We start from the raw sequence: 24,090 nt of genomic DNA, 5'->3' as shown, positions 1-24,090 counted from the left end.
CTGCGAGAGGAGAGCGATGAATAAACTGAAATAGCTTTGTCACTCTCCTTCACACTACAGCTTCCGAATTTCTTGACCGCTGATCTTCTTGGCACGAATAACTGTTCCGCGTCGGCCCTAGAATCGCTGGCCATGAGATAAGTTTGGACTTTTAGCGGCTTGCTAAAAACGAATAAAGAAAGGATGATTAAAGAAGTTTACAGGATCAAAAAGAGGATCTTTAATTTTAAATTTCCAAATTCGGGGCATAAATTAACGGACGTGGAAACAAATTGGACATTCGAACAAAACCCTCAAACTCAAACCCAGCCCCTTAGTTCGCTGTTTTATGATTCTGATAGCGCTCATTAAAGGTATAACGATCACGATTTTATCACGACCATTAGTAAAATGATGCAAAGTGATGCAAGTGGCTCTGTGTGCAAAACCCCAATACGCTCCATAGATAAAAGTAGTATTTAGCGGGTATTCAATTCAAAATTCTTCCTGGACGAACATAGAGAAGTTCTTATCTCATAATATTGTCCTTTTTTAGTTATTGTGAACTAAGAAAGATGGTTCAATCGTTTACAAAACAAGTCCTTTAGTATCAACTTTACTAAAACACATCTTCATTTTGTACTGTCATAAAAATAGTTACCTGGGGTTAATCGCATAGCGATTCCGACCGTGTTTATTCGCTATGTAACAATTGAACGTTTCGAGCTCTTGTACAGTTGGCTCACGGTCGGTGAATTCATCGGATTCATCTGTTTCTACAATTCCGTCTTCATTGTTGGTGGCTGTTGAGGTTGAGTATTTTGAATAACTCTTGAGCAAAAAAATGCAATTTTGTTGGTTATACCTATGACCATTTGCATTTTTAAGATATTGAAGCTTAAACAAAGTTCCCTATATATGCATGGGGTACTTAGTGTATTTCTTTTTACCTCTCCCCGCAGCAGTAGTCTATTATGAATCGGGCATAAGTTACGTAGCTTTCGCCGTTGTCAAAACAAACGTTCAATTTGCTTAAGGGTTCCATCACTGATTCGAACGTTTGCTTCCATAATGGAAGGAATTACGTAACTTAGCAAAAACATGAAAAATCTCTATACAATACCTTTCACTCAACCGTTCACTTTGGAAGGAGCTGTTATGTGTACTGGTAAACTCCATGTATTGTCTATACATGTTAAGCGACCGGAATGATTCATTTGTACTGAATGAGGTTTTGTTACTGCTCGAACTTGATCCAATAGATTTGCGGGAATCTGACGAGTTCTCTCGAGAAGTTGTTTGTTCCGATCTATAGGATGCCCGAGAGTAAAGACTGGGATTCTCGAAACCGCTCCTTGTAGATGAAGTTGCTGAGCTGCCCAGACTGCCGTACGATGTACTGTAACGACTTTTACGGCTTGCGCGTACCAATGAAAGGAAGGATCGGGTGCTTCGGCTCCCTTTCCGATGTTGCCGATAAGATTGACGATCAAGATTGTCCTCGTCGCTTTCACTTGACGTGTCTTCGAATTGATATTCCCTCTTCAGCTTGCGTGCTAAGCACCAATTCCTCTTACGCACGCAGTTATAGCGGCCGCGCTGTTCGCTAGGGATACCATTCGAAGAACGGGAATGGTTTCTTGAGTAGATACTGGTATGTTCGCTAGATTGAAACGACTTGGTGTCTGACTCAACGTCATACTTTGGACGGAGTTGATGTACCGTCCAATAGCCGTCGTCGTCGTGTGACGAGTCACTCGTGTCGTCGCTTTCTTCATGCGCTAACAAATACACTTTTGCAACCTCAGGCCCAAAGATTTCATGGATCTTGAGGAACACTCTCGGATCTTTGTCCGTGTGGAATGTTCTTTTGATTTTTTCAACCAATAATGAATGTGGCAGCTCTGTTTCATGTCGAAGATTAATTTGTTTCAGAATGTATTTTTCGCCTCTTCGACACCAAACGTTTCGTATATACGAATAAATTCGTTGGGATCCTTGCACCCGCTGATCGCCCGTTTGGCCAAACCAAGGTCCCAACTTGATCCATGGACATCACCCGGATGAGCACTAAAATGATAAAGATTATATTAAGGTGGTCGTTAACAAACTTTTTGAAAATGTCAAAAAATATTAAAATTGAAATATCTCAAAAAGTATAAATGATATATTGTTGAAACTTTGTATGATGGTACTGGAAAAATCTCAGCAACCAGAAGGAGTTAGCTTTTGATATTTGGCACTTATGTTACCCTCGTGACCTTCTGTGATCTGAGTGAGAAAAAAAAATTGAAAAAATTAAAATCAGGGGGTAAAAACCGAAAAAGCTGGGGTTTTTTGGACCTACCTCCGGGTAACCCGGTGGAGGTTCTATAAATTAACCCATGTCCGTTCGTCCGTCCGTCTGTTACCAGCTTTTCTCAGGATTGGCTCATTAGTTTTTTCTGATTTTTTGCACAATGATGCAAAATGGCAATGCCCAGAACGTGACGGAGCCCGATTTTTGAGAAAAAATTTATTTGGGCAAATTTGGGCCAAAAACTACCTAAAAATAGGGTTTTTTGGACTTTGTGCAAAATCCTGTCATTACTTTTTTCTGATTTTTTGTACAAAGATGGAGGGCAAGATTCTCTAAAGAATGGCTGAATTGGTTTTTCCCGGAAAATTCTTATTCGCCTTAAAAAACGGATTTTCGTATTTTGGCGAAATTCCCTTTAACCAAATAAGAAAATATAGCTTTTATCAATGTTGACTCGTTATTTTTTTCTGATTTTTTGCACAATGATGCAAAATGGCAATGCCTAAAATGTGTCGGAGCCCGATTTTCGAAAAAATATATATTTGGGCAAATTTGGGCCAAAAACTGCCTAAAAATAGGGTTTTTTGGACTTTGTGCAAAATCCTGTCGTTACTTTTTTCTGATTTTTTGTACAAAGATGGAGGGCAAGATTCTCTAAAGAATGGCTAAAGTGGTTTTTCCTGGAAAATTCTTATTCGCCTTAAAAACGGATTTTCGTATTTTGGGGGAATTCCCTTTAACCAAATAAGAAAATATAGCTTTTCTCAAAGTTGACTCATTATTTTTTTCTGATTTTTTGCACAATGATGCAAAATGGCAATGCCTAAAATGTGACGGAGCCCGATTTTCGAAAAAAAATATATTTGGGCAAATTTGGGCCAAAAACTGCCTAAAAATAGGGTTTTTTGGACTTTGTGCAAAATCCTGTCGCTACTTTTTTCTGAATTTTTGTACAAAGATGGAGGGCAAGATTCTCTAAAGAATGGCTGAAGTGGTTTTTCCTGGAAAATTCTTATTCGCCTTAAAAGATGGATTTTCGTATTTTGGGGAAATTCCCTTTAACCAAATAAGAAAATATAGCTTTTCTCAATGTTGACTCATAATTTTTTTCTGATTTTTTGCACAATGATGCAAAATGGCAATACCCAAAATGTGAAGGAGCCAGATCTTTAAGGAAAATTTTTTTGGGCAAATTTGGGCCAAAAACAGCTTAAAAGGTTTTTTGGGCCTGAATGGTTTAAGTGATTTTCGTATTTGGGGAAATTCCTTTTTACCATTTTACATTATTCAACACACAAGCTTTATTTTTCCATTCTGAATTTTTTTACAATTATTGTCACTTTTTTCTTATTTTCATCTGATGTTAATCATTAGGTAGGTCCATTCAGCATGTTGCTTGTTAATTATAAAATCAACTGAACATTTTTTGTTGATTCTGTTTCATTCAGATCACACCTTACCATGAGAGAAACCTGTGCTGAAAATTTCAAGTCAATCGGAACAGCCAATCCTGAGATATTTCCGCCAAGAGATTGCGAACCCCCGGATTTCATGTTTTGCGTAAACGGGCTCTAAAAGTTAGATAACCGTAGAAAAAAGGGATGAAAAGCTTTTCAAATGGAATTTTTTGCACAATTCAATCATTTCAAAGCTACTTTTCAGAAATTCTGATGGAAAAAGTGCCAAAATCCTCCAAACCCAAAATTTTGACCAAAATATATCATTCGGTAGGCCCGCCCAGAAAGTACCGCAACAGTTAGAAAGTACAGATATTTTGTGTAAAACCAAAAATCTAACAAATTTTTATGAAAAACACAACAATACATGTTCCTAATGCTTAGAAGTTATTATTGTAACAGTTTCATCACTGACAAATGTAATTTTAACTTCCAAGAGGCTAATCAAAGGTAGGTCATCATCATCCGATTTGGAGTCCTTTTTCGGCTTTTTGGCTTTTGCGCGCTATTGATGAGTACAGGTTGCTCTTTCGGCTTGACGGCTTTGCGTTTTATGTTTTTTTGCTTCACCTTGGCTTTTTTTGGTTGCTTTTCACCATCAATGTTAATTTCTGGTTCTGCTGAGGTTCCAAATGCTCCTGGGAAATAGGTGGTTTTGGATGATCCCCCCTTTGATTTCTTTTTGGCCCGAATCTTGTCTTGCCATTCTTGACTTAATCGAGACTTTGCGTTCAGCTGTACTGACTCTCGTGGCATCTTCCTTTTGGAATCCATACAATGAATTAGATGAATTAGACAACCTTGTTTCCTGCCCCTGAGTTAAATTGATTAATTGTGTCGCATACCGCAAGAAGAACGCGCTTACGACCAACAAATTTAGTTTTAGAACATTTGGACCAAAGGATACCATTCAATGCTTCGTTCTGGTTTTGGGTAAGCCAAATATTACTATATATATACTATATTTTATGTTTAAGTAATGTTTTGTAATATATGTTCGTAGTGTACACGTGTCTTTGTTTCAATAAAGAAAAAATAAAAAGAAAAAATCTTGGAGAAGGAAGCTACAGTTGTTAGGTAAAAGCCTAAAATAAAGCACCGCTAAACCTTCCAGTTTCGTTAAGAAATTCAACAACAGAACAAAGAATAGATTTATTTAGATTTGAAGTCAAACTTTCATCCCCATATAATAAAAGCCGACAGAAAAAAGGAGGGTTAAGTGGCGGATGAAAAATAATACCTAGGGTCTGAAGTTTGTCGAACAAAGATTGTCTTGCATGGGAATATATAGAGCAGTGCAGAAGAAAGTGTTGAGTTAAATAAATTTGTTTGGGCAATCAGCTTAATAATAAAGTGTTGAGTGTTTTCAAACCACAGAAAGGGTCTAAAGTGTCGCGGAAGCCATGTCTAAATTTATGCTCGTTGAGATGGCTGAAACCGACCCGAAGTCGATTAAGAAAGATCACTCCTTGAATGTCAGGAACATCAAAAACATGGGATTGCTTGGGTCTCAAAAATTCATAGATTGCTTTTTTGAAAGTTTTAATTGAAGGTAGATCTCGTATATTACCTCCCAGAACATTCCACTGAGATATGCAGTACGGAAAAAAGTGTTACGGAAACGTTCAGTTCGTATATTAAGAGGATAAATAGGATTTCTTGTTCTAAGGCCACCTGGTGCTGTAAGTCTTACTGGCAGGTAGTTACGTAAATACGAAGGGGCTAAATTGTTAATAATTCCATAGAAGAATGTCATTCTTCTAGCAAAGCGCCCTTTTAGGCATCTATCAAGCAATTTATCCTCAGTTAGTGCATTAAAGATTGGCTTCAGCTCTTCCAAAAAAACAGAGGGCAATCTGTTGTTCTCGTGATAGTTTTCTCGGTCCGACAAATACTTACACCACGACGCTTCATCTTTTGGGTAATTAGCATGTTGTTCGTCAAGCGTTTTGGTCTCATCAATAATCATATGCTTGTAGATTGCCCAAATATCATTAACCATGATATCTTTATCCCCTGCATTGTTACGAGTACATTGCCCATAAAAATTTTGGATTTTGTCGATGGATTTGTCGGCCAGTCGCCCACCCCCGCCGATCCCTTTCAGTCAGCAAGCTTTTGACCCCGCATATTCTTTTTATAGGTCCTCAACCTAGTGCCCATTCTTTTTTGGACATGTCCAACACATTCTTCCTTGTTTAAATTGTAACCATCACCATACACTTCCTCACATGCTTCCTTTACAGAGCCAAAGCATGAGCTATCACCATCACCAACAAACACAGTGTATTTTAGATTATACTTATCGATTGACCGCAGAAAAATTTCCTTCGCGCCAGAGGTCTCCATGAAATCAGAGCTTCCCTTGTGATTAATTTCACATTCCTTTGCATGTGTTTCATACCATTTTTGGAAATCACTTTCTGTCATAGAACTCTGTCGTTTTGAACAGGAATGACAAAATAAACTTTTGACCTCATAGTCCAGAACTTCTCCGGTCTCGACGCTGATGACAAAAACAACCCCGATTTTTGATGAATGACCCCTACGCTGCCACGTTCCATCTACGATGACAGACACATCAGCTATGATCTCCCCATTGTCTAATACAGTTATGTTTTTCGGATTTTCGGTTAATGTTTTGGTTAGTAAATTATCCGCGGCATCCTTCAAAACTTTGGAAGTGCGCTGTGAAATGGTTTCAAGTAGATTGTTTTGGATATGTGTGAAAGGTTTTGATGTTACGGGGGCTGGAAGTTCCATTAAGTTGTTAAACTTTGAAAGGCCTGCTCTTCCAATTTGTTGAGCTGCATACACTGATCTGATGTTCACATCATACGCAAGAATTTTATTTGACGAGCGTGGACTGGTTTTGAATTCGGATATGTGCGAACAGCTTTTACAGAACAATGTCAATGTTTCGCACATGCCTCTGCGAAGATTTTCACTTTCTTGAATCTCAATAGAGGAAGAAGCCTTGCAGTTTTTGCAAACAGTAAAATTATTAAAGGCTTTCATTAAAACTTCTTCATCAATCAACTTGAATCCAACAGCGCGTTTCTTTGGATAAAGTTTGCGAACACCGCGGCGTTCAGTTTGAGAGCGTGTTCTAATTAATCGTTTGTGTTTATTCAGATAACCTTTTCTCAACTTTTCAGCACTCTTGTTTTTCAATGGCTTGTAGATCACTTTAGTCTTTTCTTGAGACAGCTTTTGGGAAAGTTTTTCGGAGAACGTGGACAGCGGCATTGCTTGCGGTACTGGAGGATGGAAAATTGGAATCGTCGGTAACAGATGGGGTAGTACCGGGTGCGGCAGAAAAAACTTTGGACGTTTGGCGAGCCACTGAGGCCGAACAAAGTCTTGTTTAGACTCAAAACCATTTTTATTAGAAAGAGGATAGTCTAACTTAAATTTTGCGGTATAACTTTTTAAGTTTGGTCAAGTAGTTGTTAAGTTATAAGCTTTTGAAGTTAAAATTCACTTTTCGAAAAGTGTAAAAAACACGTAAAAAAAGGTGTATTAAATTTATGCAAATAATGAAAAAATAGCTCAGTATTTGACTTATTTAACGACTTTTACGACATAATTAATTGTTAAAATACTTTAAAAGCAGTTTTTCGTTTACAACATAGTCAGTTTTTAGTAAATAGTCAGTTTTTTTAGAAATATTTGAAAAAAATTCTTATCGAAAACGCTTAAAAATGCTTAATTTAATACCCTTTTATTACGTGTTTTTCACACTTTTCGAAAAGTAAATTTTAACTTCAAAAGCTTATAACTTGACAACTACTTGACCAAACTTAAAAAGTTATACCGCAAAATTTAAGTTAGACTATCCTCTTTCTAATAAAAATGGTTTTGAGTCTAAACAAGACTTTGTTCGGCCTCAGTGGCTCGCCAAACGTCCAAAGTTTTTTCTGCCGCACCCGGTAGGTGTAGGAAGAATGGCATTGCTTGAAGAAGGTCCTGGTTCATTATTTTGGTCAAGATTAAAGTCAATAGGGTGAAAAACTAATTTGGGGATGCATGCAGCCTACAAACTCTCAGTAGTAATACGATTTTCAAAAACATCAGCCATATTAACATTACACATAACTCTAACGCATCGGTTATGAAAACTACGCAGTCAGCGAAATAGCTCTTCCGTCAAGCACCACGATTCAGAACCATACAATAATATTGACAAGACGAGTGATTCGTAAACTTTTCCTTTTACTTTAAAAGTTACTTTTTGATTTCCAAATGAACACTTTTTCAAGGAGCCAAACATATTTCCTGTTTTCTTAATTCGAGAAAGCACATCTTCACGATCTGAGCAGTTGTTCGTTATGATTGAACCAAGGTAGAAGGTAACTGAAGCTATCGACAACGAGGAAGAATCTTTCATCATTCACGTTCACCTTTACGTGGTCGGTTTCAGAAGCTGGGTGCGTACGGCAGGCGACGAATAGGATTTCTGTTTTAGAAGCTTTTTCAGGGAGATCACAGATTCCGGCATGAATTTCCATTCCAAATCTATCAAAATAGTTATCAATACCCAGAGCATCAACAGTTAATCAATGATTGAATTAAATTTACATTGTGTAAATTGTTGACAATTTGATTTAAACTTACGTTACATCACTCTCCTTATTCTTTCTGTGAATGTTATTTTGTCTCAATTCATGCAGGTATATTTTCTCGAATCTATTTTTACCTTAGAGAATGTTTTTTTTTTTTCAATTTCTTTTTTTGAAAAAGGCTCATCAATGTCATCTTCTTTGACGTATAACAAAGTGGTATACTATTAATAATGCTTCGATCTGACATTGCTTGTAGTTCTTCAAGTGTCACTAGAGATTCACCCAAGGTTTTCCTTAAGGACATTTTTGAACTGCGCTCAAGACGCTCGTACATGCCACCCCACCAGGGGAGAGAAAGTGAAATATTGTTGTTCTTTCGATTTAAAAGTCTTAAGGGCTGCATACACTACACAATATATTGATGAACAATATCTGACAATATGGTTTGCGGACCGTAATGTACTAAGTAAAAAGCAGGTATTTTATTATAAAAAGGAATTTTCTTTTTGTAAACAATATTGGCTAACAATATATTGTGTAGTGTATATATCTTATTCCATCGATCCAATATTCAGTTCCTAAATGTGCCAGCGTTTATTCAATTCCGTGATGAAAAACCTTTTTCGTTACTTTCTCTGATTTCGTGAAAATACTGTCCGTTCTTAAAATTATCGCATACTTCTTTTGGTGTTGTAAAATTGAATTTCCAAATCACCTGCGTGGTCGTAAAAGTGCTATCTGATCTTCCAACAAATTAAACAATGTTTTCAATTTTTGATAGCTGGCTTTTGTCATTGATTCTTCGGTAATGATCAGTGTTTGTTTGGTTTTCTTGTCCTTCATCGGGCGCCATGTGAAATCTTCCTTAGTCTTAATACCTCTATATCTAGTCTAGCAAGCTAGACGACTAATTCAGACATATTAGAAATAAAGCAAAAAAGTAAATTTTAGTCGTCTAGAAACCTTTGTGCACTAACTCCAAACAAAAAAAAAGTGTCAATATCGCAATTAAAATTTTTTCCCGCTCAAAAAAAGTTCTTGAAAATAAAATGTGTGTGGATTTGTGTGTTAAAAATGTTTCATTTGAGTTGATTTTATTTTGAGAGTTTGTTGTTGCTTGATAAATTGTTTTTTCGCTACGCAAGTTTCTGCGTAGCTAGGCCCGGTATCTATAAGGCTGGAACACCGGATTCTTCCAGTCGTTTATACAAACTAAATCCCGTATCATTATTTGTGTTTATTATTAGTATTACATGCATTATAAACGACTCCAGTCTACTCTATATCATAAATATCAGTAAAAACGTAGAAACATTTAAGATTTTAGATTTTAGATAAAAAACTTTTTACGTCTTTCCGCTACTGAATATACGTATAGAACGAATATCAAAACTATGTACAGTACGCAACCCAGAAATCATGTATAAGTCACGTGATTGTGCACGCGCCGTTTCTTTCCAGACTGCTCGCACTGGTCGCTATTTTCCACCCAACGATTGCTTATTTTATCGGTGTCTTCCAGCCTTAATTACTCCAAAAAATTGACGTTACTCTGGTTAAGAATTCGCTAAAAATTCGTTTTCAAAAACATTTGTCGGTAAAAAGTGAAGAATTAGATTAGATTAATTCTTTCGAAACGTACCCTTTCCCTATGGATGATAAGAGTCGACTGTCCTGAGGATTGAGTTTATCCCTGAATTTTTTAAATTTTAATTGAATTTTAAAGAACTTTGAAAAGAGGAACTTACTTCTAAAGTGTTCCTTGCCATGTCCTCCTGACAGAAAAATGATGTAAGACATCGAGTAGTTTGACAAAAACACATTTGGTAATTATCAGAGCCGTGTCTTGAAATAAAAATTTCTTAAAGCGAAACGCCTATTTTACTTAACTTCGGGGTCATTCAAGAATATTTGTTCCTTTTAACAAAAGTTTGTAAATTCAAACCTTGTGATTCTTATCAAAAGGTGGGTATAGTGTTTAAATGACTACCTTAAAAGAAGAAATTTTGGCGGGAAGAAAATTTGGCGGATTTGGTCAAAATCCGCCAAATTAAGTTCCCGCCAAATTTAGTTTTTTTCGTCATCCGCCAAATTAAATTCCCGCCAAATTTAAGTTGCTCTATTTATCCCCCAAAATTTGTGTTATTTCAGGCTTTAAAACAGATATTTCCTTTTTAAATGGCTTTTTTTTTTAACAAAAATGTCCTTCGCCCGCCAAATTAAAATCCCGCCAAATTTAAATTTTCAAGTTGACCGCCAAATTAAATTCCCGCCAAAATTTCTTCCTTTAAGTTATGTTAGGTGTACAAATTTTTGCGGGTAGAATTTTTCGCTAATGAACATAGGCGGGGTTGCATCAAGTAGCTTACAATGTTGCCACTGACAAAATGAATGATAAAACTCCACATCCTCTCCTCTTCATAGCAATCTTAATTTTATATCAGAGAAAATGGGTTCAAAAGCACGAAGGGTCAATACTAGTAATGTTTTTTCATTATAAACTATGTAATTAATATTTTTAGATTATTGGCAGTAAACAAAGAAAAATGAAACCAAATTAGTCATTCATGTTTCCCTTCATATTTCCATCCATAGCATTTTAGTAAATTTAATTCATGGTCATTTGGTGAAAGGGCTTGTACACACCTCAACACTTTAAGTTCAGCTAAGTATGGCATGTCTCTAAAACATATACTGTACCTAAACATACCATACATTCGAAAATACCTTAAGGGAATTGGTTTTTCGCGAAAATTAGGGCGTAAACAATTACGTAAAACCCCTACAGGGAAACTTCATCATGGTTCCTTTCGTATTAAATCAATGGTTTGCTAATTTTCTGCCGGCTAATGCTTTCCAAAAATTACGGTAATTTCATGTTTTTGAGACATGCCATAACTTACCTGGTGAGAAATCACCCTTTGTGAATCTCATTAACGGATAATCAGATTGCTGCAGCCGTTACCTTCCCACTCAAGAAGTTTTCGTGTAACCATAGTGTCGCTGAATCTCTGTGGATGAATTTTAGTCACAATATTTCGACTGAAAATAAAAATATTTAGTGTAAGCATGGTGTAAGTCAAAAGGACTTCAATTCCCCTTTCAAGTAAAATGACTTTTTATTATGACAGAATTGTAGTCAGCCACTGTTTGGTTTCAACTTTCGACAAAAACGTCAGATTGTACCTTAGAAATTGAAAAACGACGGATGCAATAAATGATATTTAACTCACTCATTCACGGAGTTATATAATCTGGTACCTTAAGGGAAGAAACTTTCGCGGAATTCGATTTCGCGTTTCACTGTTCAAAATTCGGAAGTTCCGCAGAATTTAATTTTGCGGTTGAAAGGATTTTTTTGTTTACAATATGGCTTATTCTGCCTTAAAAAGACAAATTTTACATGTGAAATCCTAAAAATATTCGTGTTTCGCGGAATTTTTTGAAATTACTCAAAATAGCAAAAAAAATGGGTGTCTTCCGCGAAAATTAGTTCCACGAAAATTAGTTCCCTTCAGGTACACTACATTTTTTTTCTTAAATTATTTAAGTAAAACCCCGGGGACAGTCAGGCAAATTGACTGACGTGTATGTGCGGCGGTTAAAGATATGTTTGCCAAAAATTCTGATTTTTTTTCTCCTAAAGAGCTGAAATTTTGAGGTTAATGCACTGTAAGGGTATGAATTACACCGATTTTTTGCTGCACTGTAAGGGTGCGATTCTTATAGCCAATTTTTTCGCCGCAAATACCGTCGGTTCACATAGCAAAGTGGTACGTCATTTCAATTGTTCTTTACGCACAAGGTGGTCCAAAATGTAGAATTTTTTTCGTGTATATACTATATGGATGAACCCATGGTGGACCCAATTTCCCAAATTTCATTAATATGATTTTTGCCGAGTCAGTACATTTCGCCAACAAAAATCATAAAAAAAGAAATAAGTTTATACTTAAACTATAAATTTTTATACAGGCTGCATATTTTCTAACCTTTTGAGAAATACGCTTTTTAAGAAAAAAATTTGAATATGGGGAGTGGAGGATAACATTTTTTGGAAAATTATCCCCCGGACATTGTGACTTTTAACCCCTCAGATAGCAACTCTAACCCCCCTCCCCCCCCGGCGGACAAACATTAGTTGACCCCTAGACATTCAAAATTACTCTCAAATAGATTTCCCCAAACAGAGCAAGTCCGATGTACGGACATTTTCTGAAAGAGCCCAATTCATGTAATGGCTTTAATTTATCCACCAATTTTAATCTCCAACATCGTTTTTGCCCCCGCAGGAGCGTAGCGACGAGGAGGCTCTCATAGTTTCACGCATAGATATTGGACTGGAATCTCAAAATTTTGCGAATTGTTTTGTTGTTGTTGTTGTTGTCGCGCAAGCATATCCGTAGTTAGTCTCTTCCGTAAATGTTCGGTATTTTTCCGGGACGGTAGTATGCATATTTTCATATTACGTTATATGGTATTATCATTATTACATATTACAATTTTAGTTTTGATTTAGCTTTGAAAAGCTGAAGCGAGTGTTATAAATGCAAATCAAAACAGTGTATGATATAACACGAATTACAATATTACTTGTGCAAATCAAAACAAACAAAATGGCAGACTGGTTATGATGATGATGAGCTGATTCATTGACTAGAAAAAGTGTTTTGTATGTCAAATTTTGTTTCTTGTCTTTGAAACTGAATACTAACTACTGTAATTTAGTCAGAAGTTCACTTCAGCAATGATTTCAATTCTTTTTCCAGAATCTTTAAAGAAATTTGCTTAAGTTTTCAAATGTACATTTGATATTTTTGTTCAAACTCTAATTTATTTTTGTCTGTCATTTTATTGATAACTACCTTTACTGTTTATAGGGCTTCTTGAGCTCTAAATACATATATGGTCGTAACTTGAGAAAGTCCTTCTTATCTTAACTTAGTAAAACAACCGGCAAAGTACAAAAAAGATGAATGTACGCATATGTAAAGTTGAATCCAAACGTGGTTGACTTTTTCTTTTGGTCTTCAAAATAATTTACCTCACTTAGAGTGTTTTTACGTCTTTTCAGTGTGGTAAATCTTTTTCAAAAACCTGAAAAAAGTTTGTTTTACTCGTTAAACTTTACATGCGTACGTTAAACTTTTTCATGCAGTTGTGATAGCCTAAATAACTTACGCTCCAGTGGTTTGGTGCTCCAAATTCTGGCTTTCTAAGTTAGGAGAGACCTTCCCGAAGGCATTTAACGATGGTTAGACTAGGAGACTAGGTACACAGACAGTCATATAGAAACACCATAAAGGGAAAGTATATTGCTAGCTATAAACTCAAAAAGTCTAGCTTCCTGAAGGCACGTCTCTTCATTGTCTGCGCTGCGATCAGCTTGGAGAAAAGATTGCATCATGAAAAAGGACTATGCACTTGAAAAGAAATTTAGGCGCATTTTAACTTTTCCCGACTGTACGTCTGAATGAACCACAATGGCATTCCTTTACTTTTCTTTTGACCAACAACATAGAAGATTTTACTTGAGAAGTGCAATCACAGCGTACGCTAGTGGAGCCCGGGCCTTAACTAGGATAAGTGAGTTTCTATTTCACCCAACTTAAGATGACGCAGAACTTTTTGATAAATTTTATACGCAGTATCCTCTTGACTTTTGTTTATTAGGCAAAGTAGCAATAGAGAAATGTTGAAATATAGCAGCCAATGAAAAAAAAAAGCTATTTCTGATTGGTTACCTTGTGGATTTATTCACTGCGTATGTCCATATATTTTGTCTACAATCTAAGATGTCTGCGACACAGATAAAAAAATTCACTCCATTAAGAATTAGTGAATAAGGCAAAACCTTGGGAAACCTGGTGGAGCCATCTTTTTCAGCGAACTAAAAAGAAAAAGAAACTAAAAAAGTTATAAAATACACTACTACAAGACGCCCTGGTTTGGAACTGACAGACTGGACGAGGAAATCTGGCCAAGTGTCCAATACAAACGAAAAAGCAGAATACTACTGAGGTCTCGGCAAATAACCAAGGACCAGCTGTGCGTGTGATTGGATCCACGTGCAGCTGAGCAGGTACCTCTTACTCTATCTTATTCTATCGTATATAAACTAATCTTTTACAACAATGATTCTCTCGCGACTGCTGCTCATTGCTATGTTATCCTGGCAACTAACTGAATGTCAGATACCTTTGAACCAAGCAAACTCATTGCTTTGCTGCAAAGTTCTCTCTAAAAATGAAATCTCGCTGTTTTCCTTTGCTATTACTTATCAGGAAAATCGATACCACCCATGCAAGACGAAAACAAGTGCCATATTACAGCAGATGCTATTAATCATTAGTGGTACTGTCGAACTCAACCCTGGCCCATCACAGAAGTTGAAATATCCCTGTGGTGAATGTCAAAAGGCAGTTTCTTCTGGTGCTTCTATCGCTTGTGACCTCTGTAACCAGTGGTTTCACCTTAAATGTACCAACATGGATGATCAAATCTATCAATGCCACATCCAAGAGGAGAGTTTAGAATGGCTTTGTCCAAGTTGTGCTTTAGCAGACATCTCTTATAGTCTATTCGATACCTCGATCTCGTCCTGCAGCTCAACCTCTACCAACGATATCACACCCGAGAAAAAGAAAGTCAACCATCTACGTGTCGTTGTGTGCAATTTCCAAAGTATCTGGAACAAAAAACTTCTGCTTGGAAACTATTTACATAAAAACGACATAGACGTTCTAATTGGCTCTGAAACTCACTTGTCTTGTAACATTAGCAACTCTCAATTCCTTCCAAAGCATTACCTCGCCATTCGAAAGGATCGCATAGATGGAAAAGGAGGAGAAATCGTCATCCACAAAGATAACCTCCTAGTTCAAGAACTTCCGCAGCAAAAATCTGAAATTGTATCAATTAAAATAGAATCCTATGAGAAGCCAGTAATTCTCACAGCCTGCTACAGACCCCCATCAAGTGATGCTTCTTACAACATTCAGTTAATTAAAGATATTTCCAACACTGTGAAAAAGTATAAACTGAACCCGCACTGGATTTGTGGAGACTTCAACCTTCCAGACATAGACTGGGAATCTAACACTATTGTCAGAAGCCAATACTCAAAACAATTAAACGAAGATTTCCTTGAAGCCTTCGATGCTCTAAATCTCAATCAGCTTGTTGACTTCACAACTCGGAAAAAAGCCATACTTGACCTAATTCTAACGAACCGACCTGGTCTTACTAACAAATGTGAGCCGTATGAAGGATTTGGTGACCATGAGACAGCTGTTATTGCTGATGTTTTCTGCCATCCCCAAAAATCGAAACCTATCCAACGCAAGATCTATGTTTGGCATCGGGCAAATATAGAAGGCCTTCAAAAGGATATGACTGAAGGTATACAAAACTTCTGCACAACAAACACTACAGAAACAGACATCGATAAATGTTGGGAAACGTTCAAGCAAATTATCTCGAATGCGCAGGACAAACATGTACCAACAAAGACCACATCTCAGCGTTTCAATCAACCCTGGTTTAACGTAGTATGCAAAAAGGCAGTTCGAAAAAAGTCAAGAAGATACCGAGTATACAAAAGAACTAAACTTGATCGAGACTGGAAAAGATACCAGGAGGCAGCAAAATTGGCAAGAAAGACCTGCCAAAACGTATACAACACCTACATCAAAGAAAACATTTGCAATGATAAGAAAAATAGCAAGAAGTTCTTCTCATTTGTGAAATCCAAAAGAACAGACATTTGTGGTTTATCACCTCTCTTGGGTGAAAACAACGAAATCCATACCAAAGAGGAGGAACTAGCAGAGATTCTAAATAACCAATTCACAAGTGTCTTCACAGAAGATGATGGTACAACCCCAACACCATTAGGCCCTAAAGGAAAAAAGATCAATGACATCATTGTTACCAAAAACGGAGTCGTAAAACTACTTAACGAATTGAATCCCTTTAAAGCTAGCGGTCCTGACGGAATCGGAGCCCGTATTCTAAAGGAATCAGCTGACCAAGTTGCTGACGGTCTCACCCTATTATTCAATGCATCATTAAAGCAAGGGAAAATACCCACTGATTGGAAACATGCTGTAGTCAGTCCAATCTTCAAAGGAGGAAACAAAAATAGGTCCAAAGCAGAAAATTATCGACCGATTAGCTTGACGTCTGTCACCTGCAAAGTTTTAGAACACATCGTTCATAGCCACATCATCAACCACCTCGAGGAGAACAGCTGTCTTACAGATACTCAACATGGCTTTCGCAAGAAAAGATCGTGCGAGACCCAATTGCTTTCAAACCATTGATACCCTCGCTAGAGCTATCAACAACAAAGAACAAGTTGACAGTATTTTACTTGATTTCAGTAAAGCCTTCGATAAGGTATGCCATCGTAAACTAATTATTAAACTTAAACATTATGGAGTACATGGCAACGTCCTAACTTGGGTTACAGACTTTCTATCTCATCGCACCCAATGTGTTGTTGTTCGTGGGAAATCCTCCAAAATTTCAAACGTCATTTCAGGTGTCCCCCAAGGAACTGTCCTCGGTCCACTGCTATTCTTAATCTATATAAATGACATGCCACTTGAAGTAAAATCGAAAATTGCGCTGTTTGCCGATGACGCATATCTTTACCGCTCAATACACACACAGGAAGACTGCGAAAAGCTTCAAAAAGACCTAGACGAATTGGTAAAATGGGAAAACAAATGGTCCATGGAGTTTCACCCAGACAAATGTTTTAACCTCAGAGTCACCAACAAACGAAAAATTCATGATAAAACCTATGAAATCCATGGTCAACAGCTCAAACTGTTAACAAAGCTAAATATCTCGGTGTCGTAATTTCGAATAATCTCTCTTGGAAGAATCACATTGATCTTGCCACTTCCAAAGCAAATAACACCCGAATATTCTTTCAAAGGAACCTATCAATGGCAGACAAAGAAACACGTCTGAAGTGTTATAAAACTTTTATCAGACCAACGGTGGAATATGCCAACACTGTATGGGATCCCACTGAAAACCAATCCCTTACCCAGAAAATTGAAATGATTCAGAGAAAATCTATCCGCTGGATCTGTAGGGAATGGAGTTCAGAAGTCAGCCCAAACGATCTAAGGAAATCACTTAAACTCGAAACACTGGAAACAAGGAGATCCAAATCGAAATTGAAAATGTTATTTGATATTTTGTCAGGAAACAAATTCGTTGACAGCAGCATTCACCCAGCTAGACAGCGTTGTAAAAATGTGAAATATCAGCCCATTCTGGGCAGGATTAAATGCTATTCAAACTCATTCTTTCCATCTACCATCAAAATATGGAACAAATTACCAATTAGAGCAAATTTGAAAACTGAAAAAGAACTCAAAAATTCTATCGATAGCTTAATATTCTAGTGTACACTTAATCTGCGCCCGTTTTTCCACTGACTTTATGCTCATACTCATGTTTTTTTGCTACATTATCCTCTAGCGACCAGCTGGACTCTTGTTTCACCTCGATTCTAGTTTGTGCTCTCCTTCAGCTTTTGAACACCTTTCTCATGTGACCCTGCTAATTGTGCGTCCCCTATTAGTGTACTATTTTTAACACACTTTTTATTACTGTACTGTTTTTAACTTTTCTAAATTTTTATGAATTTTAATCTAATAAATCTAATTTAAAATTGTATAAACTACCTATTTATTCTAATTTTTTATATCTTTATCTTAGCTATTAAACCTTTTCATTTTTGTATTTTTACGTAGAATTTGCGAGATTAGGCATTTATTTGTCTTATGCAAATATAAAACTAGAACTAGAACTAGAACTAGAACATTATTAGAAAAGGTCTATTTAGTGAATAATAATCATGACATATATCGTTATAAGAAAGAAACTAGGAGAAAAACAAACAAACAGGAAATGTGAAAATCAGTAAGATAATGATACCATAACTTTTTAAATATATTTTTGAGAGGCTTTTCCAGCTTTTCCTTAAATTTTATTAAGTTATCAAGCTGCATGAATTGTTCAAGTATGTATTTTTTTATAATGGAATATAATTTTTTTTTCAAACAAACGCCTCAATCAACCAATCAATCAATAATTAAAGCAATCAATTATTCCTGATTATTTTTTAATGTTTAATCTTTAAAGCATTAAAGCGATCTTTATGTGGGGGCATTTAGTGAAAGCTATGACTAGTTTACTTGTTTTATTTGAACTTTCTTGTCAGCCGATCAAGGTTTGCGAGGTGACGGGTATATCAAAAATCGAAAACCAACTCTTAGAGAGAGAAACAAATTTATGTTTTTGGGGCCCTAAGAGAGACTGTTCCCCAAAATTTTTGTTGATTTTCACTTGATTTTGGTCTAAATTTAAAAAATCGCGACCCCTTTGTTGAGATCGGAAATTTCGAGAGAGCGAATTTAAGGGAGTGAATTTTGTAATCCTTAAAGAGACTTTCAGGGGTGTAAAAATAGGACCCTTCTAGCATATTCCATTTTGACTACTCTCTGGTACACCTAATATAGCCGGGGGTATTGGGAATATTTCAAAATTTTTTTAAAGGAGGCTAATACAGCAGAACTAGGACAAAAGAAGGAACTTTCAAAATCATTTTCCCAAAAATTAATAAGCGGGGGGTGGTTGGAATAAGAATGTCCTGGGTGGAAACTTTTCGAAAAATTAATTAGCGGGGGAACGGCTATTAGGTACTCGACATCAAGTATCTCCCCCGTAATAATTGTGTCGTTAAAACTCCTTGCATTAGTCAATTATAAGTCTTTTCTTGATAAATTGCATAAAATAAAAAATTTGCCCCTACATATTTTTTTTACTATTTTACAACTGATGCACAAAAAGTTTTGCCGACTAATCAAAAATCATTGATCTTAAAACCCAAATATCTCGCGATTTAGCCAAAAAGAGCCTATGCACCATATCATTTTCAGCTCAGTTAGTACTTTTCGAGACCCGATCTTTGGCCTAAATTAAAACTGTAAATCGTCTGGGTAGTTGATGACGCCAACAGGAAATATGGCATATTTTGGGCGGTCTCTGACCATTTGAGGGATCTAATTGACGAAATTAAAACAACCTCATTTTCCTTTTTAACTTTTCATGATCATTCAGATTAAATAGCCTAAATAAATTTTTTTTTTAATTGTTTGTAGGTATTTGTATTGAAGATTTATGTCATCGTGAGATGGGTCCAAAACTTTTCGAAAACTTTAAACTTACTCAAATTTTCCTCTTTGATGATAACAAGGGTAAAATTTAATGTAGATATTGTGTAAAAGTCCATCAATTGTGGTTTGAATACATTTGAACGATCAAAAATCTAGTTTTATGTACCGAAAACATGAATTTTCTACTAAAAATTTTTTTTTGTCAAATTCGCGATTTTTCGACCTTGCGAAAGTTTCTTCTCGCGAAAGTTTGTACGCCTTAAGTAGATTTAGGGTTTTTCTTTTGGTTCTAGGACCCATGCAGGCACATTAATTTCATGGTTGGGATCTTTTTTGAGGTAATCCTACCAGATCGCATTTACGAGTAATTAATTAGTCTTAGGTTCCAAATAAACGGGGGTTTCGAGATTTTAATAAACGGGGGGAGACCTAATTGCCGGGGGGTTGGAAAATGTATTTCTGAAAACCCAAAAATAAGGTAAATATAGGCTAAAATCAGGTTATTTAGAGCAAAATAAGGGGCCTTCATTCTCTTTGACAGCTGAAAATATTCTTGAAAATTAATAAACGAGGGGGGTCCTAATAAGGTCTAAAATTAATAAGCAGGGGGGGGCGTTTATTTGGGACCTGGAGTAATTGAGTAATTGAAGAAAAAAGTTAATTTAACTGCTGTGGGAATTAAATAATCTATTCAATAAGAAATTATTTGACGATTCTAAAGAAAGATCCTTTATTCTGATTACCGAAAAGATATAAAGGATTCCATTTCCTTTATTCATAATATGCACCATTGCAATGTCTTCTGACATTACATTACGGACCCATTACCTGATTGGTTGTAAGTGACGTAAAGTCAGTCAATACGTCACTCTCAACCAATCAGCTGTTGGGTCTGTGGAAGACATTGCAATGGTGCATATCACGAATTTATGAACGTCTGTACTTTTTTCTAAGCATATGAAATCGATCTTAAGTCCTAAGAAATGGTTCCTTTCAAAAAATATAGCCTTCATGCCAAGAATTAGTAATTTAGATAGTCATGATGGATAAAACTCATCTGAACTCATTGTTCACATTCTTCATCAGAAATTTCCTCACGATAAGAGTTGCTGGCGGAAATTTCTGTCCATGCATCGTGAAGCAATACCAGAACTGTTTTTTATCTTAGAAAGGTATTAAGCTGTAGAAGCCAATCTTTTTATTGTATGTAAGCCAACAACGAACTGATATTCCACAGTGTAAGTTTAGAACAATTACACCAATACAAGCAAAGTTTATTCGCATCATCTCTCTTTACGACGATAAGAACTACTGTTTTTCTTTCTCCTCTTTGAAGATTTTCTATTTTGGTCGTCTTGTTCACTATCAGAGGAGCTGGAACTGCTGGAAGATGAAGATGAGGAAGATGACGAGTCACTACTGCTACTGCTGCTGTCATTCTCATCGTCTGCATCTGACGTCTTCTCCTTCTCTTTTATCATATCTTGTACACTTTTAAAGTAAATAAAAAGATTTTACTTAAATAAAACAACTAAATGAAATTTCTTACCTATCATTATTTCAGCAACCCAATAATTTCTATAGAATTCAAGGGGTCCTACCATTGGGAAATTGAGCTCGTTTAAAACAACAATAATAATATCAAAAGGATTTTGCATCAAGCTTTAATTCAGCATAATTACTTTTATCCTTATTCAGGAAACATTTAATCGAGTCCCTAAAACTCCTAAAACTATAAAAAGTTTGAACAAATATCTGAACTACAGTTTCAAAAAATTACCTTTTATTTTCTTTCTCTTTCATGGCTTTAATCTTCTTAGTGAGTTGCTTTGATCTAGATTCTCTTTGGACATATTTTCGTTGGTTGGTGCATTCATATGTCCAATGGCCGTATTGCAAACACTTTTGACAACGATGTTTTTCTGCATCTTGGGAACTAAAACATGATATAAAAACAGTTTCATTTCTACAAATTCATAGTGTGTATCTCAGTGGATCTTCAATTCACGCATTCATGCAATATTTTTTTGCAATTCACGCAACTTTTGTTCGCGCAAAGCTTTCCAATTCACGCATTCACGCAAGTGAAAAAGCCCATTCACACATTCACGCAAACTGCTGGGGGCTATCTAAGCCTAGTTTAACCATCTCAACCAAACAGCTTTCCCAAAGCTGGATAACCAGAAAGTGCAAACAATTATCACAGCGCAAAAAACGTCTTTACAAACAAGGGAAATGCACAAAGCTGTGTATTTCTTTTTCGTTCTTTCCCGTGCGGACGACTGCACGGCATTTCGGACTTTAGGTGTCGAACTTTTTGAAAATTTGTGTTTTTTTTGTCGTTTGTCTTGTTCTTGTCTCTTTGAACTTGTTTGTTTTGTCTGTTGTTTAACCCCTTTTTTGTTTCTTTGTATTTGTGTGCGAGTTTTTGTTTATTTTTCTATGTTTGTTAGTTTGTTTGGACTGCGGGTTGGTTCAGGGTTATGGAATCTGGGGAGGCTGAGTGTTGGATGTCCTTAAAACATGTTTAAAGCCGCTGCGCCTGTCGCAAGTCGGGGACTCGAGATTGCATTTGTTGGGTTTTTGAGTGGTTTTTGGTGTTTGTGTTTATGTGATTGCTGTTTTGTTTTTCTGCTTGGCTTTTTAAACTTTATGTCTATTGGTTTGTTGGTTCTTTTTCGCATAAAATTCTCATTTCTTGACAGAATGTTTGATTGGTTTGATTTATATATTTAGAAAAATTCAAAAAAAATGGAAAAAACATAATTATAAAAATATTAGTCCCTTTTTATGTTTCATCTTTATTTTATTTAGTATTTTCAACACTTTCTCTCCTTGAGGTCAGATCTCTGATCTTCACCATATACTGACTGGGACAAATACAAAGCAATTGTAAAATAATGCAAAAGGGCATGTCAGTCAGCACAAGACAAAAACGCTAGAGCTAAATTAGCTAAAAAAGCTAAATAAAACAAAAAGAAGCTCTACAAATCAGCAAATGCATCAAAAGAAAGAATCTGTGAGATAACTTTGTGGTAAATGACAAAGATAAAGCTGACGTTTTGAACCAACAACACTGTAGGTGTATACTCTCTGTTTCTAAGGCCGATGAAATTTACATATGAGTTTACCGTCGTGAACTTACCCAAAAATAGATGCGGCATGATTTCATTATTCATTATTCATTATTTTCCCAACAGCACCTTATCCACCATTTCTGCTAACCATTCTCTCTCAAAATAAAAAATTTTGCTTCGCTTCAACCCTCCGCATGTTTTGCGAACAAAAAATAAAGATCGATTGCTACAGTGGCGCTAGATTTGGCAAAAAACTAAAATGGCCGCCAGGGCGGTTAGGCAGATAGATGGGCGTGACGCCCGCTGTAGTTGTAGGATTGAGGGCGGTCACATTTTCTGTAAAAAATCTTCTTTGTTTACCCGTGTTTACTCTGGGAAAAAGGTCACGCGTAGAGGGAATCCTGCGTAGAGACGATTTTAACAACGATGGAGGTTGTAGTCATAAAGAACTATAGAAATAATGAAAATTTTAGGAATTTTGAAGATAATGAAATTTTCATGCGGGTGCTTTTTAGAGATGCGGGCGGCCGACGGTAAACTCATATGTAAATTTCATCGGCCTAACCAAGATATTCCATCCATAAACTCCAGAGTCTACCGAAACGATGGAGACAATTGATGGGGGGGGGCAGCTGGGCAAAAGGACCGACGGGTATGTGCGGGTCCTAAGGGTACCTTTTCCAATATGTTTAAAATGCACTGTAAGGGTCGGAAAAACTAGAGATGCACTGTAAGGGTAGAAATTTCAGAAAATTCTTGAAAAATCTAGATATTTTGACCAAAAATGCTAGAATTTTGACCATTTTTTGCACGAAAGGGATCGAAAATTTGGGGGAAAATGCACTCTAAGGGTATGATTTTCACTGATTTTTGCTGCATGCACTGTAAGGGTGTAATTTTAAAAGCCAATTTTTGGCCCGCACATACCGTCAGTCCGCAAACCCAGTGCCCCCCCCCCGGGTATACATGAAAACAGGGTCCTGACCCATCGAAAGTTACTGCCCTTGGCATTGGGTCTTGACAAGGATATAAGATATAATCATGATTCCTAAAATAATTTGCTCTTGCACTTACACCAGCATTGACATTGTTCTTTCTAAACTCATTGAACCTTGGAGATTTGCCATCAAATAGGCGTTATGCGTCTATCGTATCAGTTTATATCCATTTTGTCTGGATTCGGAATGTTTTGTTATATGTACGTGTCAGACGACACTAAAATGTAAAAAGTGTCCGACTAGTGAGATATACCCATACTGCCTGTTTGTTTTGAAACAAATTTCAAAGACTAATAAAACATAAAATATACCAACCTCTTCTTTTGCAAGGCAAATTTTCTAGCAAGAGAGGACATTCCTTGAACTTCAACTTTACTAAAAAAAGAAAACAGAAGAAATAGGCAAAGCAAAAGGAACGTGAAATCGTGGCCATTTTAATTCCCGTATAATCCCGGTTCAAAATATCGGTAAAATTACACAATTTTTGGTAAATCGGATCACAAAAGTTCAGTCG

The 24,090-nt window shown here is 36.4% G+C and overlaps 2 protein-coding genes across 2 annotated transcripts in view; one reads left to right on the top strand and one right to left on the bottom strand.

Annotated features, from left to right (window-relative positions):
- Nucleotides 1-14,111: 14,111 nt before the first annotated feature.
- LOC136806879 (GTP-binding protein 10-like) overlaps nt 14,112-24,090 on the top strand; it is a 62,483-nt gene continuing 52,504 nt past the window's right edge. Inside the window, exon 1 of the mRNA XM_067063461.1 lies at nt 14,112-14,147. The gene's annotated coding sequence lies outside the window, so the exon portion shown is untranslated. The remainder of the gene's footprint in view (nt 14,148-24,090) is intronic.
- LOC136806850 (zinc finger CCHC domain-containing protein 10-like) lies at nt 19,072-24,013 on the bottom strand. Its single transcript, XM_067063424.1, has 3 exons — nt 23,892-24,013; nt 21,282-21,437; nt 19,072-20,992 (listed from the first exon to the last, which is right to left on the bottom strand). Exons 1-3 carry the CDS (start codon nt 23,930-23,932, stop codon nt 20,785-20,787), a joined length of 405 nt encoding a protein of 134 aa, XP_066919525.1. The 5' UTR covers nt 23,933-24,013; the 3' UTR covers nt 19,072-20,784.

This window comes from Clytia hemisphaerica, unplaced genomic scaffold (genome assembly GCF_902728285.1).
Source record: "Clytia hemisphaerica strain Z4C2 unplaced genomic scaffold, Clytia hemisphaerica genome assembly, whole genome shotgun sequence".
Taxonomy (NCBI): domain Eukaryota; kingdom Metazoa; phylum Cnidaria; class Hydrozoa; order Leptothecata; family Clytiidae; genus Clytia; species Clytia hemisphaerica.
The sequence above is the reverse complement of the archived record's forward strand: the minus strand, read 5'-3'. Positions and strand labels throughout refer to the sequence as shown.

Excerpts from the sequence above, each read along its gene's own strand:
- LOC136806850 (XM_067063424.1), bottom strand. The coding sequence starts at position 23,932 with ATGTCCTCTCTTGCTAGAAAATTTGCCTTGCAAAAGAAGAG. Across the intron at positions 21,438-23,891 it reads TTTGCCTTGCAAAAGAAGAG|TTCCCAAGATGCAGAAAAAC; the intron begins GTTGGTATATTT and ends ATCATGTTTTAG. Across the intron at positions 20,993-21,281 it reads AAAGAGAAAGAAAATAAAAG|TGTACAAGATATGATAAAAG; the intron begins GTAATTTTTTGA and ends TTACTTTAAAAG.